This window comes from Chaetura pelagica, unplaced genomic scaffold (assembly GCF_000747805.2).
Source record: "Chaetura pelagica isolate M959 unplaced genomic scaffold, ChaPel_1.0 scaffold88, whole genome shotgun sequence".
Classification (NCBI taxonomy): Eukaryota; Metazoa; Chordata; class Aves; order Apodiformes; family Apodidae; genus Chaetura; species Chaetura pelagica.
Genome location: NW_009954313.1, coordinates 672693 through 687021, shown reverse-complemented (window position 1 = coordinate 687021; position 14329 = coordinate 672693). Strand labels below are relative to the sequence as shown.

The window sequence follows — 14329 nt, the reverse complement described above, 5'->3', positions numbered from 1 at the left end:
GTGGTGGAAGACATTACACTGGAAACATCAGTATTAATACAGCAAATTGTGGAAAACATGAAATTATGTAAGGTGCTCAGTTTTCAGTCATATCAGTAGGGTCATTAGCAGCAATTACAAAACAGCAGAATTTAGGGTATTAAAACTGAAGAGAAAATATATTGTCTTTTTTTTTTTTTCCTGAAGTACAAACCATTTGTAAAGCCCTCAGGGTCTTCCATAGCATGGAGTTATGCATGTATTAAAAAAGAGAAGCAGGCTTGTATGCTCTCGTTGCAATTTAACACTGACAAGGAGGAAAGTCTGTCTGAAGTATCTGCAGATAGGCAGTAGCTGCAAAGTTCTGCAGTGGTCCTCTCATTTTGGTGATCTATCAAATGTTAGCATAGGCATTTATGTGCCAGGATCCTGTGCAACTGGTATGTGACTCTTCATCACCACTGACAAAAAGTAAAGCAGCTCTGCTCTAACAGGATTAGGCAGTAATTCCCATGACTGTTAAAGCAACTGGAATCCATGGGAATGCAAGCTGGGCTGCCCCTGGGAACCTCGTTTTGAGAGACCTGCAGGCTGAATTATATCAGTCAATGTGTCTGAAATTATATACACTCTACTTGTCTGTTTTTTGGACTGAGAGGGTTCAATATATAAACTTTTGGGAAAAAAATAAAATTTTACTTTATATAAATAGTTATCTATAAAAGTTATTTTATCCATAGCAAATTAGGATCCAGATTCATTTTCTCTTACCATCAAGTGAGAATACCCTGCATAAACATTGTGTCTCTACGCACACAGTGGTAGACTCTTGGTAGAGCGTCATTGACATTAACAAAGCTACATCAATTTACATCACCTGGGAATATGGTCCATAGGACCTAAGTTACACTGGAAGATAATAATGATTTCTCTCTCAAGCATTGTTTTGTGAACTCAGCCATTAAAACATGGGAATTAATTAACATCTCAATATTACATATTGAAATTTAAAATATTCTAAAACAGCATGTTAAGCATATAATTTTAAAATTAATATGATTGGCATTTGCTTGTATGGTGGTTAAGCAATTCAGATTCTGTACAATACAAGCAAATCCACAGATTTCACTGAGTTTGTATACCTATGTCAAGCCTACCATCAGCACCAAGGTATTTGTGTATCATTTGTCCATTTTGTCACATCTAGATTTCAAGCCACATGGTGCACTTCTCATGTATCTGAAAAGGTATTTGAAACTCCTACTGAAGCTAATAGGAATTCAGCCAGTTTATGGAAGGTAAGACTAGGCTTCAGATAGATCCTAGGACTTGGACTATTGCACTCTTCATCTCAAAAGCAAGCTGGACACAAATTCAGACTGAATGAGGAAGCTTTTGCTGTTCATGTTCTTATTCTTTTACTTGGCACGGAGCGTTTTTTAGAATAAAGCCCATTTTCTTGTCTGCAGGCAGATCCATTCATATGGCCAATGCTTTCATTTGTACTTTCTGGTTGAGACCCCTCTTCAGTTGTCTGTAACAGAAATGAAGTGTCAGTGAAGGCACGTGTGCCTTTCAACAGGCAGCCATTTGACTTGGGTTCCCATTAGGTTAGGTAGCTCTGCCTGACTCTCCTCTCTTAGTGGCACAACTTCTTAGCTTTGAAAGAAATTCAACCATATGTGCACAAATGTCTAAGAGAAGGTGTGCACCCCAAATCTAGTATAATCTAGATAGCAAATAATCCTGCCTTAATTACTACATCCCTAGACAGCAGAGCTATTGCCTTCCCATAATTTGCAGCATGACTGAAAAAACTCAACATATTTTTAAGGGTGTTAGAAATAATACATGGTTTATCCAAAGCTGTGGCTGCAACCTAAGTAGTCCTAATTTGGATGCACGCCATCCATTCATACTGAAAGAGCTATGGTGGAAATGAAACCTTTGGAACTCTCCAAAAACTTGGATACTTTCCAGGCTGAAGGCTTGCTTAGAAAATCAAATATCCAGCAGTAGCACACAGCAACACCTAGAACTAGTAAAACTGATAATTGCTGAGATAAAATGTTTTTTCTGCCTGAAGTCGTGTTGCTGTTTGCACACAAGGTAGACAAGGTGAGGGGCTTGTCTATAAGACATTTCTCATTGGTCTGTATTACTCACCTCTGTCTAGAATTGCCCCAATAACACAATCCCCTCAGGATTTCTAGTGGTGGGTTATGGTCTGAGCTCAGTTTCAAGGCACAGAACCACTCACACCAAAAATGAAGGCACGCTCTACCAAAGTAATTTATATTTGCTTTGCCAAGCAACTATCTGAATAAGAAAAATAATTAAAAAAAAATCAAAACATACTTTTCTTTTACACTGTAAATTTGTAGATGCATTATTTTCTGTCTTCATTCCAGTTGCCTCTTCCATTTCTAAAAAAGGTAATAACAAATTAAAAAGAACCAGATGTAAGTAAGCAGTCAATTTAACAGCTGGCTGAAATAAAAAAATATCTAATCAGCTATTCCTCTGGGCATTCATGACTGAAAAATGATTAATACATCCTAAAACATTTTTCTGAGAAAATGTGATGAATGTATCAGGATTGTGTAGCCTGCGGGTATTTAGAGAAAATAATTAAATGAGCAGTAGCAGGGAGGTTCAGATAGATGTTTGAGAGCTGAATTCTGTGTTTGTCCAGCACGTTTGTGCTAGTCTAAGTCCAGTTGTTATAATCTCAGGAGATGGGAGCATTCAATGTAGAATGGGCTTGGATTATCCTTATGCTAATATTACCCAATGTTTTTTATCCCTGGATTGGTCCCCAGGTCGAAGATAAATAGAGCCTGAAAACCTTTAGGCTAAATTTCAGTCAGACAATCATGTTCCAGTATGTCAGTTTAAAAAAAAAGAGAAAAAAGAAAAAAGGAAGGTAGAGCACATTATGGACAGATTCACTAGTATTTCAGCAGTCTGTTTTAGGCCTGTGCTGAATAAATGTGCTCATTCCTTAACATACAGCACGTGTGACTAGAAATGAGTAGTAACACAGAGTCTGTGAGAGAAAGGATCGAGAGCAGGATTTTGCCTACATATCTGGATGAAGTACATGTGGGGCTTTTTACTTATTTATAATTCTCATTAAGAACAACAGTTTGGACACGTGATAAGAAATGTAATTGATTATTGTATGTAGAGGCCTAGATGATAGTGGCTGGTGTTTCTAATGGGTCATCTGGAACTGAATGAAAAAGTGTCCCTTTGTGTACTAAAGCATACATACCTGTAAGAAGTGCATCAATTGTCTCCACTGCATGTTTTGCATCTTCCATTGTGAAACACATTGGTGGTTTAAATTTTAGTATATTTCTATGGGGTCCATCTGCACTAAGAAGGATGTGATGCTCTTTCAGCCTGTAGAAAAAGGAAACATCTGTATTAGACACAGATATAAAACTATATTGGTTAGTGTCAGACCCTTCAGGCTGAATTAGAATTTGAAGCTTCTTTTTCTAGTACTATGTTATTGAAAGCTTCACAAATTTAAACTGAAAATAATGACTAACTGGTGGGAAATATCAGGAGAGTTTGATAACTGCACATAAGTTTTAAAAAATATTTACTTGTAAATAAGGTGAAGGGCTTCAGCTGTGGCTGGTGTTCGCATTTGTTGGTCTTTCACCAGATCCACTCCAACAAACAAGCCAACACCCCTGAAGTAGAGAAAAAAATAGACAGATGAAATCCAATGTCAGTAACCCAAACCTTCTGCTGCAAATGCAAGAACCGTTTCTAACAACTGCAATTCCCTTCCCTGGGGTGCAAGCAGGAAAGGAGCAGAAAAAAAAGAGGAGCCTTAGCTCTTCAGTCATCTTTTTGCACTGGTGACTTCAGACAATCAAGTGAGATAACAGGTATTTCTGGATAAATAAATGTAGCTGGCTCATTAAGGCTATGTGGCCAGTTAAATAATTAATAAATTGTAAAATAATTTTATTGTAAGATAAAGAATTTAGTAAATTGTATTATTTATAAATTTAATGATTTTTAAATAGAACAGTAATTTTATTTCTTTCTTATAATGCAAACCTCAAGCCAAGGAGCTGTGGAAGACAATTAACTGAAAACAAGAACTAAAAAAATCCCACAACCCAAAAGCACCCCACAAAACCTAAAGGTGGTCATAATGGCAGTAACACGAGATGAGGAAACCCCACACTAACATTGCCAAATGCAAGAGACCAGAGACTGGAATAAGGTCACCATCACCCCAACAGTGTGCTGACAACTGGGCTATTGCACAGGGATGGCTCTTTTTCCTACTCTTGCCTAGAGCTTTTCTAGTGGCTAAGCTTATACCTAACTATGCAGATAGATGTCAAACTTTTTTAAAAAATATGTAGCCTTATGTGTCCTTACATGATTAATTTTCGGTAACCATTTTTAAAAAACAGGTTAGCATAATCATGATATAATGTTTCTTTGTTCCTCTCACCCCAAACTTGTTGATTTTTCTGGAACAGTTATTTTTCTTCTCTGAAACACTGCTGTATGGCACCCACCTGATATCTCCTACTAAGGGATGTTTCTTCTTTTGCTCAGCCAGCAACTCCAGGAGATAATTTCCTACACGTGTAGCATTTCCTTGGAGATCTTCTTTTTCTATTATATCCAGCACAGCCAAACCAATAGCACAAGACACTGGATTACCTCCAAACTGATAGTAAAGGCAAAGAGGAAAACAAAAACCATCAGAAACATTCATCTGTGTCTATCCACGTAGTTTTTCACTTGCCCTCTCTGGCTTGGCAGGTCATGAGGAAAGCTTGAAGAGGTCTGGATTTTGTGCCATGCAGGCTGTGGAGCACCATCCTCCACACTTAGGACAGTGTAAGAGGCTCAAGAGAGGGGCTCCCTCTTCATCTGCTTCAGGTTCCAATAATTTGAAGTTTTCACAGCTGAAGTGTTGAAGATGCTCTCATTGGTTGCTGATTGCATGCACAGGCAAAATGCTCCCGTGAAGAGCAGTGATAGATCTGGTATGTCTTGAACTGGAGGGTTTAAGCTCCATTGAAAGTGTGTGCGTGTGGGTAGATTCATGGTAGCTGAGAAACTCAGTCACAGTAGCAGAAAGAGGACTCATTAAACAAGAATGCAGCTCCTCTGCAGCTCCAGTGCTTCCTGCTAAAGGGTCACTGTTTTGTTTTTCCCCAACAGCACATAGAGCCTATCCTAGAGAATGAAGTTGCGCATGGTGAACATTTCAAAGGGGAGAGAGAGAAGTAAGGAAGAATATATCTGTATGGATGTGAGCTGAAATGAATGACTTGCCAGAGAGCTAGTGCTGGTTCATATTAAGATATAACAATTGGTACAAAGCATATTTCAAAGTCTCTCTCCTTGCTTCTAGATCAGACTGTGGTTGACTCCAGCTTTTAGTAATACAATGAAGGATGCAGATGTTAGCTGAACCACCTGAAGAGCTTCTAAATGCAGAACAAAAAGGCAAACCTTCACCTATGAACTTACTGTATTGAAATATTCCAGTCCAGAGGCACCAAAGCTTTCAGCGATTTCTCTTGTTGTGACCACACAAGACATAGGGTGGCCATTGCCAATGGGCTTTCCCATGGTGACAATGTCAGGCACAAAGTCTTCACCTTGTAGCTGGAATGCCCAGAAATGTTTCCCAACTCTGCCAAAGCCAACCTGGACCTCATCAGCTATGAACACTCCACCCGCTGCATGCACATACCTGAAAACAAATAGAATAGCTTGAATAACTACTGCTGCAATACATGTTTTGGGTAGGCAATATAGGACAAGGGAGTTTTGGTTACAGAAAGTCTCCAGTATGAGACCAGATTAGGGAAAAAGAAAGAATGTGTGCACTGAAACACAGCTATAGCTATAGCTATTTCAATTGATTTTTTTTTTAGTTTGTTAAATATTAAGGAAAAAAAAAAAGGTGTTTTGATGCAAAATAGGGGTGCTGTAATGGTACCGCAGGTTTATATGTGGGACGGTTCAACTTCACCTGTCAAATTTATGGCCTGAGGATTAAAGGCAGAAAAGGAAAGACAATTATCCAGCTAAACACAATTAGTCGGCTGATGTTCCATAGAAGATGGAAGCAGAATCATACTCTTCAAAAAGTAGACCCACAGATAGCCAAGAACAAGAGAGGGTGACAGCTGAATTGATTGGAGAAGCCCATCATGAAAAACCTGTTTCTTTGGTTAACTTTCCAGTTATGCCCTTTTGAAATGAGGTACATACTCTGCCACTTTCTGGAAATAGCCCACAGGTGGAATTACTTGGCCTCCACAGCTCTGCATGGATTCGGCTATGAAGGCAGCAATCTACAAAAAACAAACTCAGGTGAGCGCTGTGTTCATCTATTTGGCCTTTGCACAAACATCTAACAGTCTAGAAACAGTTTAAACATGTGCCTTAATTTAATCACACAATGGGTTGGACAACTGAGGGCTCTTGAGAACTGCTATTGCTAAAGAATTTATTAATGTTGTAATCTGGGATGCCCAAATCTGCAGTAGCCAGGGCCACCTTTGCAATCTGATGAGAATACAAGGAACTCCATTAAACTCTGGTCCTGTAGCTCTTGAAGTGGAAGACACTGGTGTCAGTGGATGTTGGATCAGGCTTCTGGGAGCTCTGTAAATTTATTTACAAATTTCACTTTACAGGAGACACACAAGAGTGTCTGACATCATTATCCCCAAGAGGTTAATGGAACTTGCTTAATGCCAAGGTAATCGGTATACGTGGCGATCAATTTTTTTGCTCAGTTCTCAACACCAGGCAGAGATGGGTAGAAGCTGAGCTGTAAGATGAGCTGAGGCTACGGTTTGGGCACCCCTTTCTAATGCAAATAACTACACAAGAAAAATGTCAGCACGAGGCACTTGACAAAAGAGGGGAAAAATTCTACAGGTGAAATAATTCCAGTTGCTAGGAATGAAAAAGAAAGTTATTTCAAGTCAGGAAGGGTAAGAGCAGCGGATCAGATACACTGGAACATCAAAACGTGTTTCTTGTCAACAGCAGAAGTCTACGCAGCAGAGATATGATATTACCCCAAAGTCTCAGCATAAGTCTGCTATTTAAGGGATTGCTTCCCCACACCACTTGTGAACCCCTCCCTGAGCATCAAGAGGTCTCTCTGGGCTGGTGCCGTCTTCCTGGAAACAAGGCCGAGCAGTAAGGTGTAAAGAACCGTACACTATATTTGAAGAGACACGCTACGGCCAAAGAGTACGAAGCTTCCCATAGCATGTGAGGCTTAGCCTTTAGCACAACTGGTTCTGCCACAGGTCTATGTCACCAAAACCTAAGAAATATGCAAAAGAAAGGAAACAAGGGAAGAAAAAACAAAACTATCCGTTAGTAGAGAATAAAAAAGGTTGATGAAGAAACTAAAAGAAGAGTGATGTAAGTCCATTAGACTAGAAGGGAACATGTTCCAAACTCCACTCAAGTCTTCTGTGACTTCAGTGGGCTTTGAATCAAGCCCCACATGTCTTAAATATGTCTCAAAATGTAATGCCATCATACAAAACATTAACACACATTTTAGGTAAACTTGTTCAGAAATTGTCTGGTTTTATCAAGGCCATAGTGTATATGAAAGGTTCAGTTTTTGAGATGACTCCAAAGTTAGCTTAAGCTCCTAGACTCAGAAATGCCATATCAAGATTTTATCTAGTATGTTTTCTCTACCTCCTGGAGACTTTATACATATCCTTGCTAGAATTTGTGATGTAGTTTCTCAGCCGATTTCAAAGTTGCCCTAAAATATTTACAATCTTTTTAATGCATAAAATAGGAAGTGAAACTGCTTTGGTTTCATTTGCTTATTTACAACTGCGTTATTGATCCTTTCCTTGATGCCTAGAAAAAGTATAAGAGCATCAGGTAGAAAAATGGTGCATTTTGAACACAGAACCCACCACAGAAAAATGAAGGGCAGGGGGAAGCAAAGGAAACTGAGTAAAGAAACATGTCCTTAGTCACCTGTTTCATGCCCCCAAGCCACACAATAGATGAAACCTCAGCATTTCTAGAGCACAAAACACGTACCTTGCGTCCATTCCTCTGTGCTTCTTCAATAATCTTTTTCACCTCTTCGGCATAAGCACTTGCTGGATCTGGGTGGTCTTCCCTATATTTCCCTCTGTAGATATCTGGAGAAGGAGCCTGAAATGAGCAGTAATTTATTTATTTTTTTTAAAGCTTACCCATCTTTGAAACATTTACTTTCTTTTCTGTTACTCTGTGTTCTTGTCTTTCCACATAGATAGATAATAGAAGTTATTACAGCCTGAATTTCTGCATGGAATTCCAAAAATGCTTACAGGCACTTAAACTCAATCCAGTCCTGTAATGTGTCCAACACTAGTGGACCCAGTTGCTGAAAGAGCCATCATCTACCTCACCACCTTTCAAGACCCTCCTGCCTCTCCCCCAAGACACAATACTAAGTCCTCATCCATCATCTTATTTCAGATACTTGCAGAAAGATCCATTTCTGCAACTGGAGAATGGGGTTTTCCAGTCTGTCCCTTCCCTTCCAGCATCCTAGTAATGGTATGCATCTGTATGACCTTCAAGTTTCTACAAATAGTGTTTGGAGAATTTCAGGAAATAAGGGAAAGGATTAAAAGGTGGATACTTCTTTGGCAGTGTAAACAACACAAAGAGGTCTAGATAGGAAAGACCTGCTTGCTGTACGTCTCTGGGCTGGGAATGATTTCTGTCTTTGTAAGCTATCTAAGTTCAGGCTGAAATATCATAGTACCTCACTCAGATGGACACCAACAAGCCCTGTACCCAGATCTGCATGAATTTGTGGGCTCTGCCTTTCCACTTTTTGGAATTAAACCCAAAAGTCCTGCATATCTTTAGCCAAACCAACACACAGATATTGGCAATGTATTCAAACTGTAACTATACAATGCAGTGACTCAGGAAGCTTGAAACACTATGAAGGAAATCAGCCTCACATACTGAATACCCTCTCAGAAATCCAAAAGCAAACAATTTTGCTCTATTTAATTCAGTGACAAACAGCCAAGTGTATGTACTCTAGCATCAGCAAAACAGAAGTATATTTACACCAGAAGAGGGTAATTCAATATGCTGTGTAACATGCATAGAAATGACAAAAACAAAAAAAAAACCACACTTACCACATGCACATACTCCTTCTTGCTGTCCTTTCCCAGCTGATTAAATTTATAGGGACTGATGTCAATCAGAGATGTAACATGGCCATGGTAAGCACTGCATGAGTGTTAAATATCGAAGTCACTTTTAACCGAATGTATAGAAGAGCTAAATTTACAACTGTGCCCATAAATAAACCAGAATAAGCAACTGTATCTGCAACACAGTAGCACTGTTTGTGAAGGGATCTTGTTTTAATTTACTCAGTCTTTTTATCGAAGGCAGTGTGAAATTGCTGTTGACTTTTATTCACCAGGAAGACTTGAACTAGGGGGATTTTTCTCTTGCATAAAATCAAGTGCCAGCATGGGCACAGACCAAGATGATGTCCCCTGGATTGCACAGGCTCTAAGGTGGCTGCCCAAGCAGCCTTACGTAGCAGGTGAAGGGTGGCTCCATCTCCCTCATTTCCAACCTGTGGGCCCCACTCTGGCCAACCCAAGATTTGCAAGCTGGACCCCAACACCATTGTCAAGACCCTCAAGAATGTGTACCGCATTGGAAGCCACAGCACACTGCTACCTGCTCTGAAGGCCCCACAGTCTGGACTGTTTGACTCAAGCCACTCTCAGAAGGATGAATATTGTTTGAAAACAAAACTTTATATTGTAGAGTGTGCTAAAGCTGCTTACTGCTGAAGCCAATTTGGTTTAGAAATGAGGAAACTGAACCTTTTGAACCTAAAGTGTGTAGCAGCTTCATTCAAGGAAAAAACATTTACATTCAGCCATAAACTTGAAGTGAAGGGAACCTCAAGCCAAGTCAGACATGTCACAATCTCATAGTAGCACACACATAGAGAGAATGTTTTTTAACTCCATTGTATTCTTTACACCTTTCTAATAGCCAGTCAACAAAATCTGCCAATGGACACAAAGAAAGGATGGAAAGCCCACCCTGATTGATATGGTAGCTAATCTCAGCCACATGAGTCAAGGAGGGCTAACAGGGATCTGAGCACAGCTGAGTCCCACAAGTTTTGTGCTGTTCAGATCACGAAACATGCTCTTGAAGTTGCTCTAGCTGGATTTTCTAATCACAACCTGGGAAGAAGATCCAGCCCTAGTGCAGTGTAACTAACCCTACAGCTGCATCTGGGATAGGGAAACACAGAGATGTTCCACACTCCCCAAGGCTGATGGCCCTCTCAGTGCCTCCTGATTTTGGACATGCTTGGTTTTGTGTGCATATTTGTATGTATTGGAGAAGAGATGAATCAGTGCAGCACTGTTGCAGAGCTACAGGATCCTTCTTCTTGACCATTTTTTTTGAGTATTTGTACAAAAAAAAAAAAAAGTGTCCAGCAGAGCATGACAAACAGAAAACCCTTTTCCAGAGCAGCCCAGTGGCCAGACCACTCATTGATGTTTCAAAACAACATTCAAGTCTCTGGTCTGAATAGTTTTGGGAGGCTCTGTGGGAAATGTCCTGTAACAGGCAATTGACCTTCTGGGGAGAATAAAAACCGTATTTTTCAGAGATCCTCAAAACTTGTGTTTATCGAAATGCAGAAGAGGGATTTCCTAACCTGTTCTAGTACAAAAGCAACAAAGCTTTTCTTTCAGCAGGCAGTGGAGTACAAACAGCAGGGGGTTGCTGCATAGCCTTCTGAAATAATGGCAGGAGTTGCTGGTTGCATTCACAAAATCTATTCTATGTACTTACTTTTCAAGGGTGATCACGTCTTGGTACCCGTGGTACTGCCGAGCCAGTCGTAGAGCAAGATCATTTGCTTCAGACCTGCATAATAACAGATACAGCCCAAAATAGTGAGGAAGCACTTCCAATTAAAATAGTATTCTGACAGAGAAGAGGCACAGGACTAATGGATATAATAAATCAACACAGAAAGCTCTGTTACAATACAGATTACAATGTTAAGGTTGAGACTGTAAATGCCATGTAAGAGGGCAAAGAAAAAAAAAACAGCTCTTTGTATAAACAGCAAACAAAGAGATGCTTTCTTTTCCTCCCCCAGTTTGCTGGTAGACATTTACCGCCTCTTGGTACAAATGAGACCACTTTGCAGCTGAGAGCACAACACAGACACAAACCCTCGAAAAACAACAGTTCTCCAGCCCAGTCTCCCACCCTCCATGATGGCTCCATCCTCCCCAGTGTTTGCACCATCAGGCAGCAGAGGAAGCTAATCTGCTCACTCGATGAAGACTCAAATTTAGTACCCCAAGTTCTGGCAATGTAAGTGGTCACAGACTAAAAGGACCACCTAATGAGGACTAGTTGTTTCCAAAGGCATATGGCAATGTATAGCATTCACCAATCTGTACATAATGTTCACCAATCTGCAGTCTAATTTGCTTTTCTTGCTTCCCCTCCTCCCCATTTTTGCACGGGATTCAGCAGACCAGTGGCTGACCATCTCTTGGCTGTCTTGTATAGAACCATCACACTAAACATGACAGCTGCAGATAAGAAGGATTCTTTGAAATACTATTGCTGCTATTACTAAGCCCTACTTAATAAGATTTAGACTAAGCTGTTCTGAGTGTCCATCTCAAACAGAAGCAAAATAGTCATAATGGAAAACAAATATTCAGACATACCCAGAGTTAACAAAATAGCAAACAGAGAGTTTCTCGGGCAGGGTGGCAGTGAGACGCTGCGCGTACTGAACAAGGTTGTCATGCAGGAACCGGGAATTAGTGTTGAGAAGTTCCATCTGCTTTGTTGCAGCCTTTATCACATACGGATGACTGTGGCCAACTACAGAAGAGAATAATTAATTACTAGCAAGCAGTCAGTTATTGAACCACAGAAGGAGATTCAGAGAGGCACTGTGAATGTCATCACTTGGAAGAAGTGTGTTCTGATCCCTGTTAGAAATGCAGGAATAGAAGCAGTCTTAACAGCTGAATCCTTACCATGTGCAACGTTGTTGATACAGTCCAAGTATTTTTCTCCTTTCTCATCAAACATATATTGGCCCTGAGCACGCACTATCTTCAGAGGGTCCTTGGCAAAGAAAACTTTGCAGGAAGGCCTAAAAAAATTAATTATAAAAGAACACCATTTTAGGTTTCCCAGTTGTTCCCCCTCCTTTGAGTGTTGAGAGAGTTGATTTTATGCAGTTCTGGAGACAACTACCTCCCTCTGCAAAGAGCTTGTGAGTGTGGCTCAGATGGTGGTCAAGTGGGGCTCTTGCAGAAATTAAAAACAGCCCCTGTGCACCTCCCTAGGCACAGCAGGAACAGAAGTAGGCCTTCAATAAGGGTGTTTTCAAAGCCTGACTGTCTGCAAGTGGTCTCACAGGAACACAGTGACTGCAAGTCATTCCAGGTCCTTATATGTCCTGCTGCGTTTCTAGGTTGTAGCTCTGTTTGTTTACATGCCTTACGAACATGCATGGCCAATTAACTTGCTGGGAATAAAACTAAGTTGCTAAGCATTCTTTTATACTATAGCCAAAAATTTGTTACGCAATGGATGACTGTACCGTATAGAGGTCACATTCAAGAACAAAACATTAATGCCCTGCAGGCTTTATTTTCAGAGGTGCTGAGCAGGTCCTAAAAATCTCAGTATCTCATCCTGACTGATTTGGATAAAACCTTTAAAAGTGGCTTTTTTAGAAGCACTGGCTTCCAGAATAACTCTGACTCCTTGTAAAGTTATCCAAAGTACTCTCTAAAAACTCCTCCCCCCTCAGAGAACATGTTAGCTATGTAATTATGTTGAATGATATTACTGAGCACAAGGAAAGTTTGCTGAACTTTTAATTATGTTTATATGGCCCCAGATAAACACAGTCTTTTCCAGATAAGTCAGATAGTGCTGCTAATGCAACCCTATTGTCAGGTATATATTATGAGCTTGTAAAGCCCAAATGTCACTCCTAGAAAATGAAGTTGTTTACCCTCCTAGTTTCTAGCCCTGATGCACAAATCTTTTTTTACATCTTTGGCTGTTCCTGTGGTACACTTTATAAACAGTGCACATCATTATCCTTGGCCATGTCTTGACTACAGGTTTTTCTTCTGTTAGGTATCAGTACTTCATGTGATTTATTTTTTTTTCCACCCAGCACAGACCAATCTTATAATCCCTGCACAGGCATGAGTCCCTTAACTTTGAGCTGGCCCCTACAGATAAGTTTGTGCACACAGTTTATGAAGCCATGACTTTTTTGAATCTTTAGTTTTCTATACTTTGCACACATTTAGGATGCAGTCAGCAAACAGCCAATGCTGGACTTATTTTTCACTTGGCACCACATCCTGAAGAAGGAGACAATCGTGTAATATTGCCATGCAGTGGGGTCAGGTGCACACAGCCAGGACACAGCTCAGGTCACAGCTGCAGGCAGCCGTCCCGAATTCCCCCCAGTTTGACACCGCTTATGAAATCTCCTCAGCTCCATTTAACAAACATGCCTAGTTTTTAAGGACTTCGGCTGACTCACAGAACAAACCCCAATCCCGCACAGCAGCATTTTGGGATGGGTACCACACTCCGCCTTGCTCTTTATCTGTTCGAAAAGCGCCGGAGCGCTGGATGTGCCGTGTTCTAGTGAGGTGGCCCGAAGGGCTGGGAAGCTGACAGGCTGACGGGTCGTGTCCCACCCCCTCAGCCCCCGGGGGCTTGCGGCGGGGCCGGGGGACACTGCCCAGCCCTGACCCCTGCTACCCCCCAGGGCAGAGCTGAGCGGCTCCGGCCAGACGCTCCCACCGCCGGAGACCCTCCCCATCCCGCTCCCGGCTCCGCCGCCCCTACCCGATGTGCTTTCTCCGCAGGGCGAGGGTCTCCGCCTTGCTGTAGCGCTCCTCCATCCCGCCGGCAGAGTTTTTCCTCCTCCCTCCCTCCTTCCCTCCCTCCTTCCCAGGCGGGACGGCCCGGCCGCCCGCCCCGGAGTTTTCTTTTAGGCGATTGGTGTTCCCTGCTCAGCGCAGGCTCAGCCCGGGTGCCCCGGCGCTTGTCAGTGTTTTTAAGGGTGCAAACCGCGGCGAGCAGGCGGTGGCAGGAGGGGACGCGGGAGGGGCAGCGGCCGCCAGGCCGGGAGCTCGCTCGGTGGTCACAGCACTTCTGCTGCAGACACCCCTGGGGAGGGGTGCCAAGGGATTATTGATGTAGTCAAAGTTAGGGTTGTAATTCA

General features: G+C 41.5%; 1 protein-coding gene across 1 annotated transcript; it reads right to left on the bottom strand.

Annotated features, from left to right (window-relative positions):
- Window positions 1-1104: 1104 nt before the first annotated feature.
- On the bottom strand, window positions 1105-14012 carry ETNPPL (ethanolamine-phosphate phospho-lyase). The gene is made up of 13 exons (XM_010004088.1): window positions 13951-14012; window positions 12102-12220; window positions 11784-11943; window positions 10885-10959; window positions 9183-9276; window positions 8074-8190; window positions 6253-6335; window positions 5503-5728; window positions 4536-4690; window positions 3597-3686; window positions 3257-3387; window positions 2338-2405; window positions 1105-1513 (listed from the first exon to the last, which is right to left on the bottom strand). Exons 1-13 carry the CDS (start codon window positions 14004-14006, stop codon window positions 1382-1384), a joined length of 1506 nt encoding a protein of 501 aa, XP_010002390.1. The 5' UTR covers window positions 14007-14012; the 3' UTR covers window positions 1105-1381.
- Between the last annotated feature and the right edge of the window lie 317 nt (window positions 14013-14329).

What these genes read in the sequence shown, in the direction of transcription:
- ETNPPL (XM_010004088.1), bottom strand. Translation starts at nt 14,006, where the DNA reads ATGGAGGAGCGCTACAGCAAGGCGGAGACCCTCGCCCTGCGGAGAAAG. An exon ending in TATCAACAACGTTGCACATG is followed by an intron (nt 11,944 to 12,101) that starts GTAAGGATTCAG and finishes TCTCTTCTGTAG; the next exon opens with TTGGCCACAGTCATCCGTAT. An exon ending in AGAAGGAGTATGTGCATGTG is followed by an intron (nt 8,191 to 9,182) that starts GTAAGTGTGGTT and finishes TGCTCATTTCAG; the next exon opens with GCTCCTTCTCCAGATATCTA.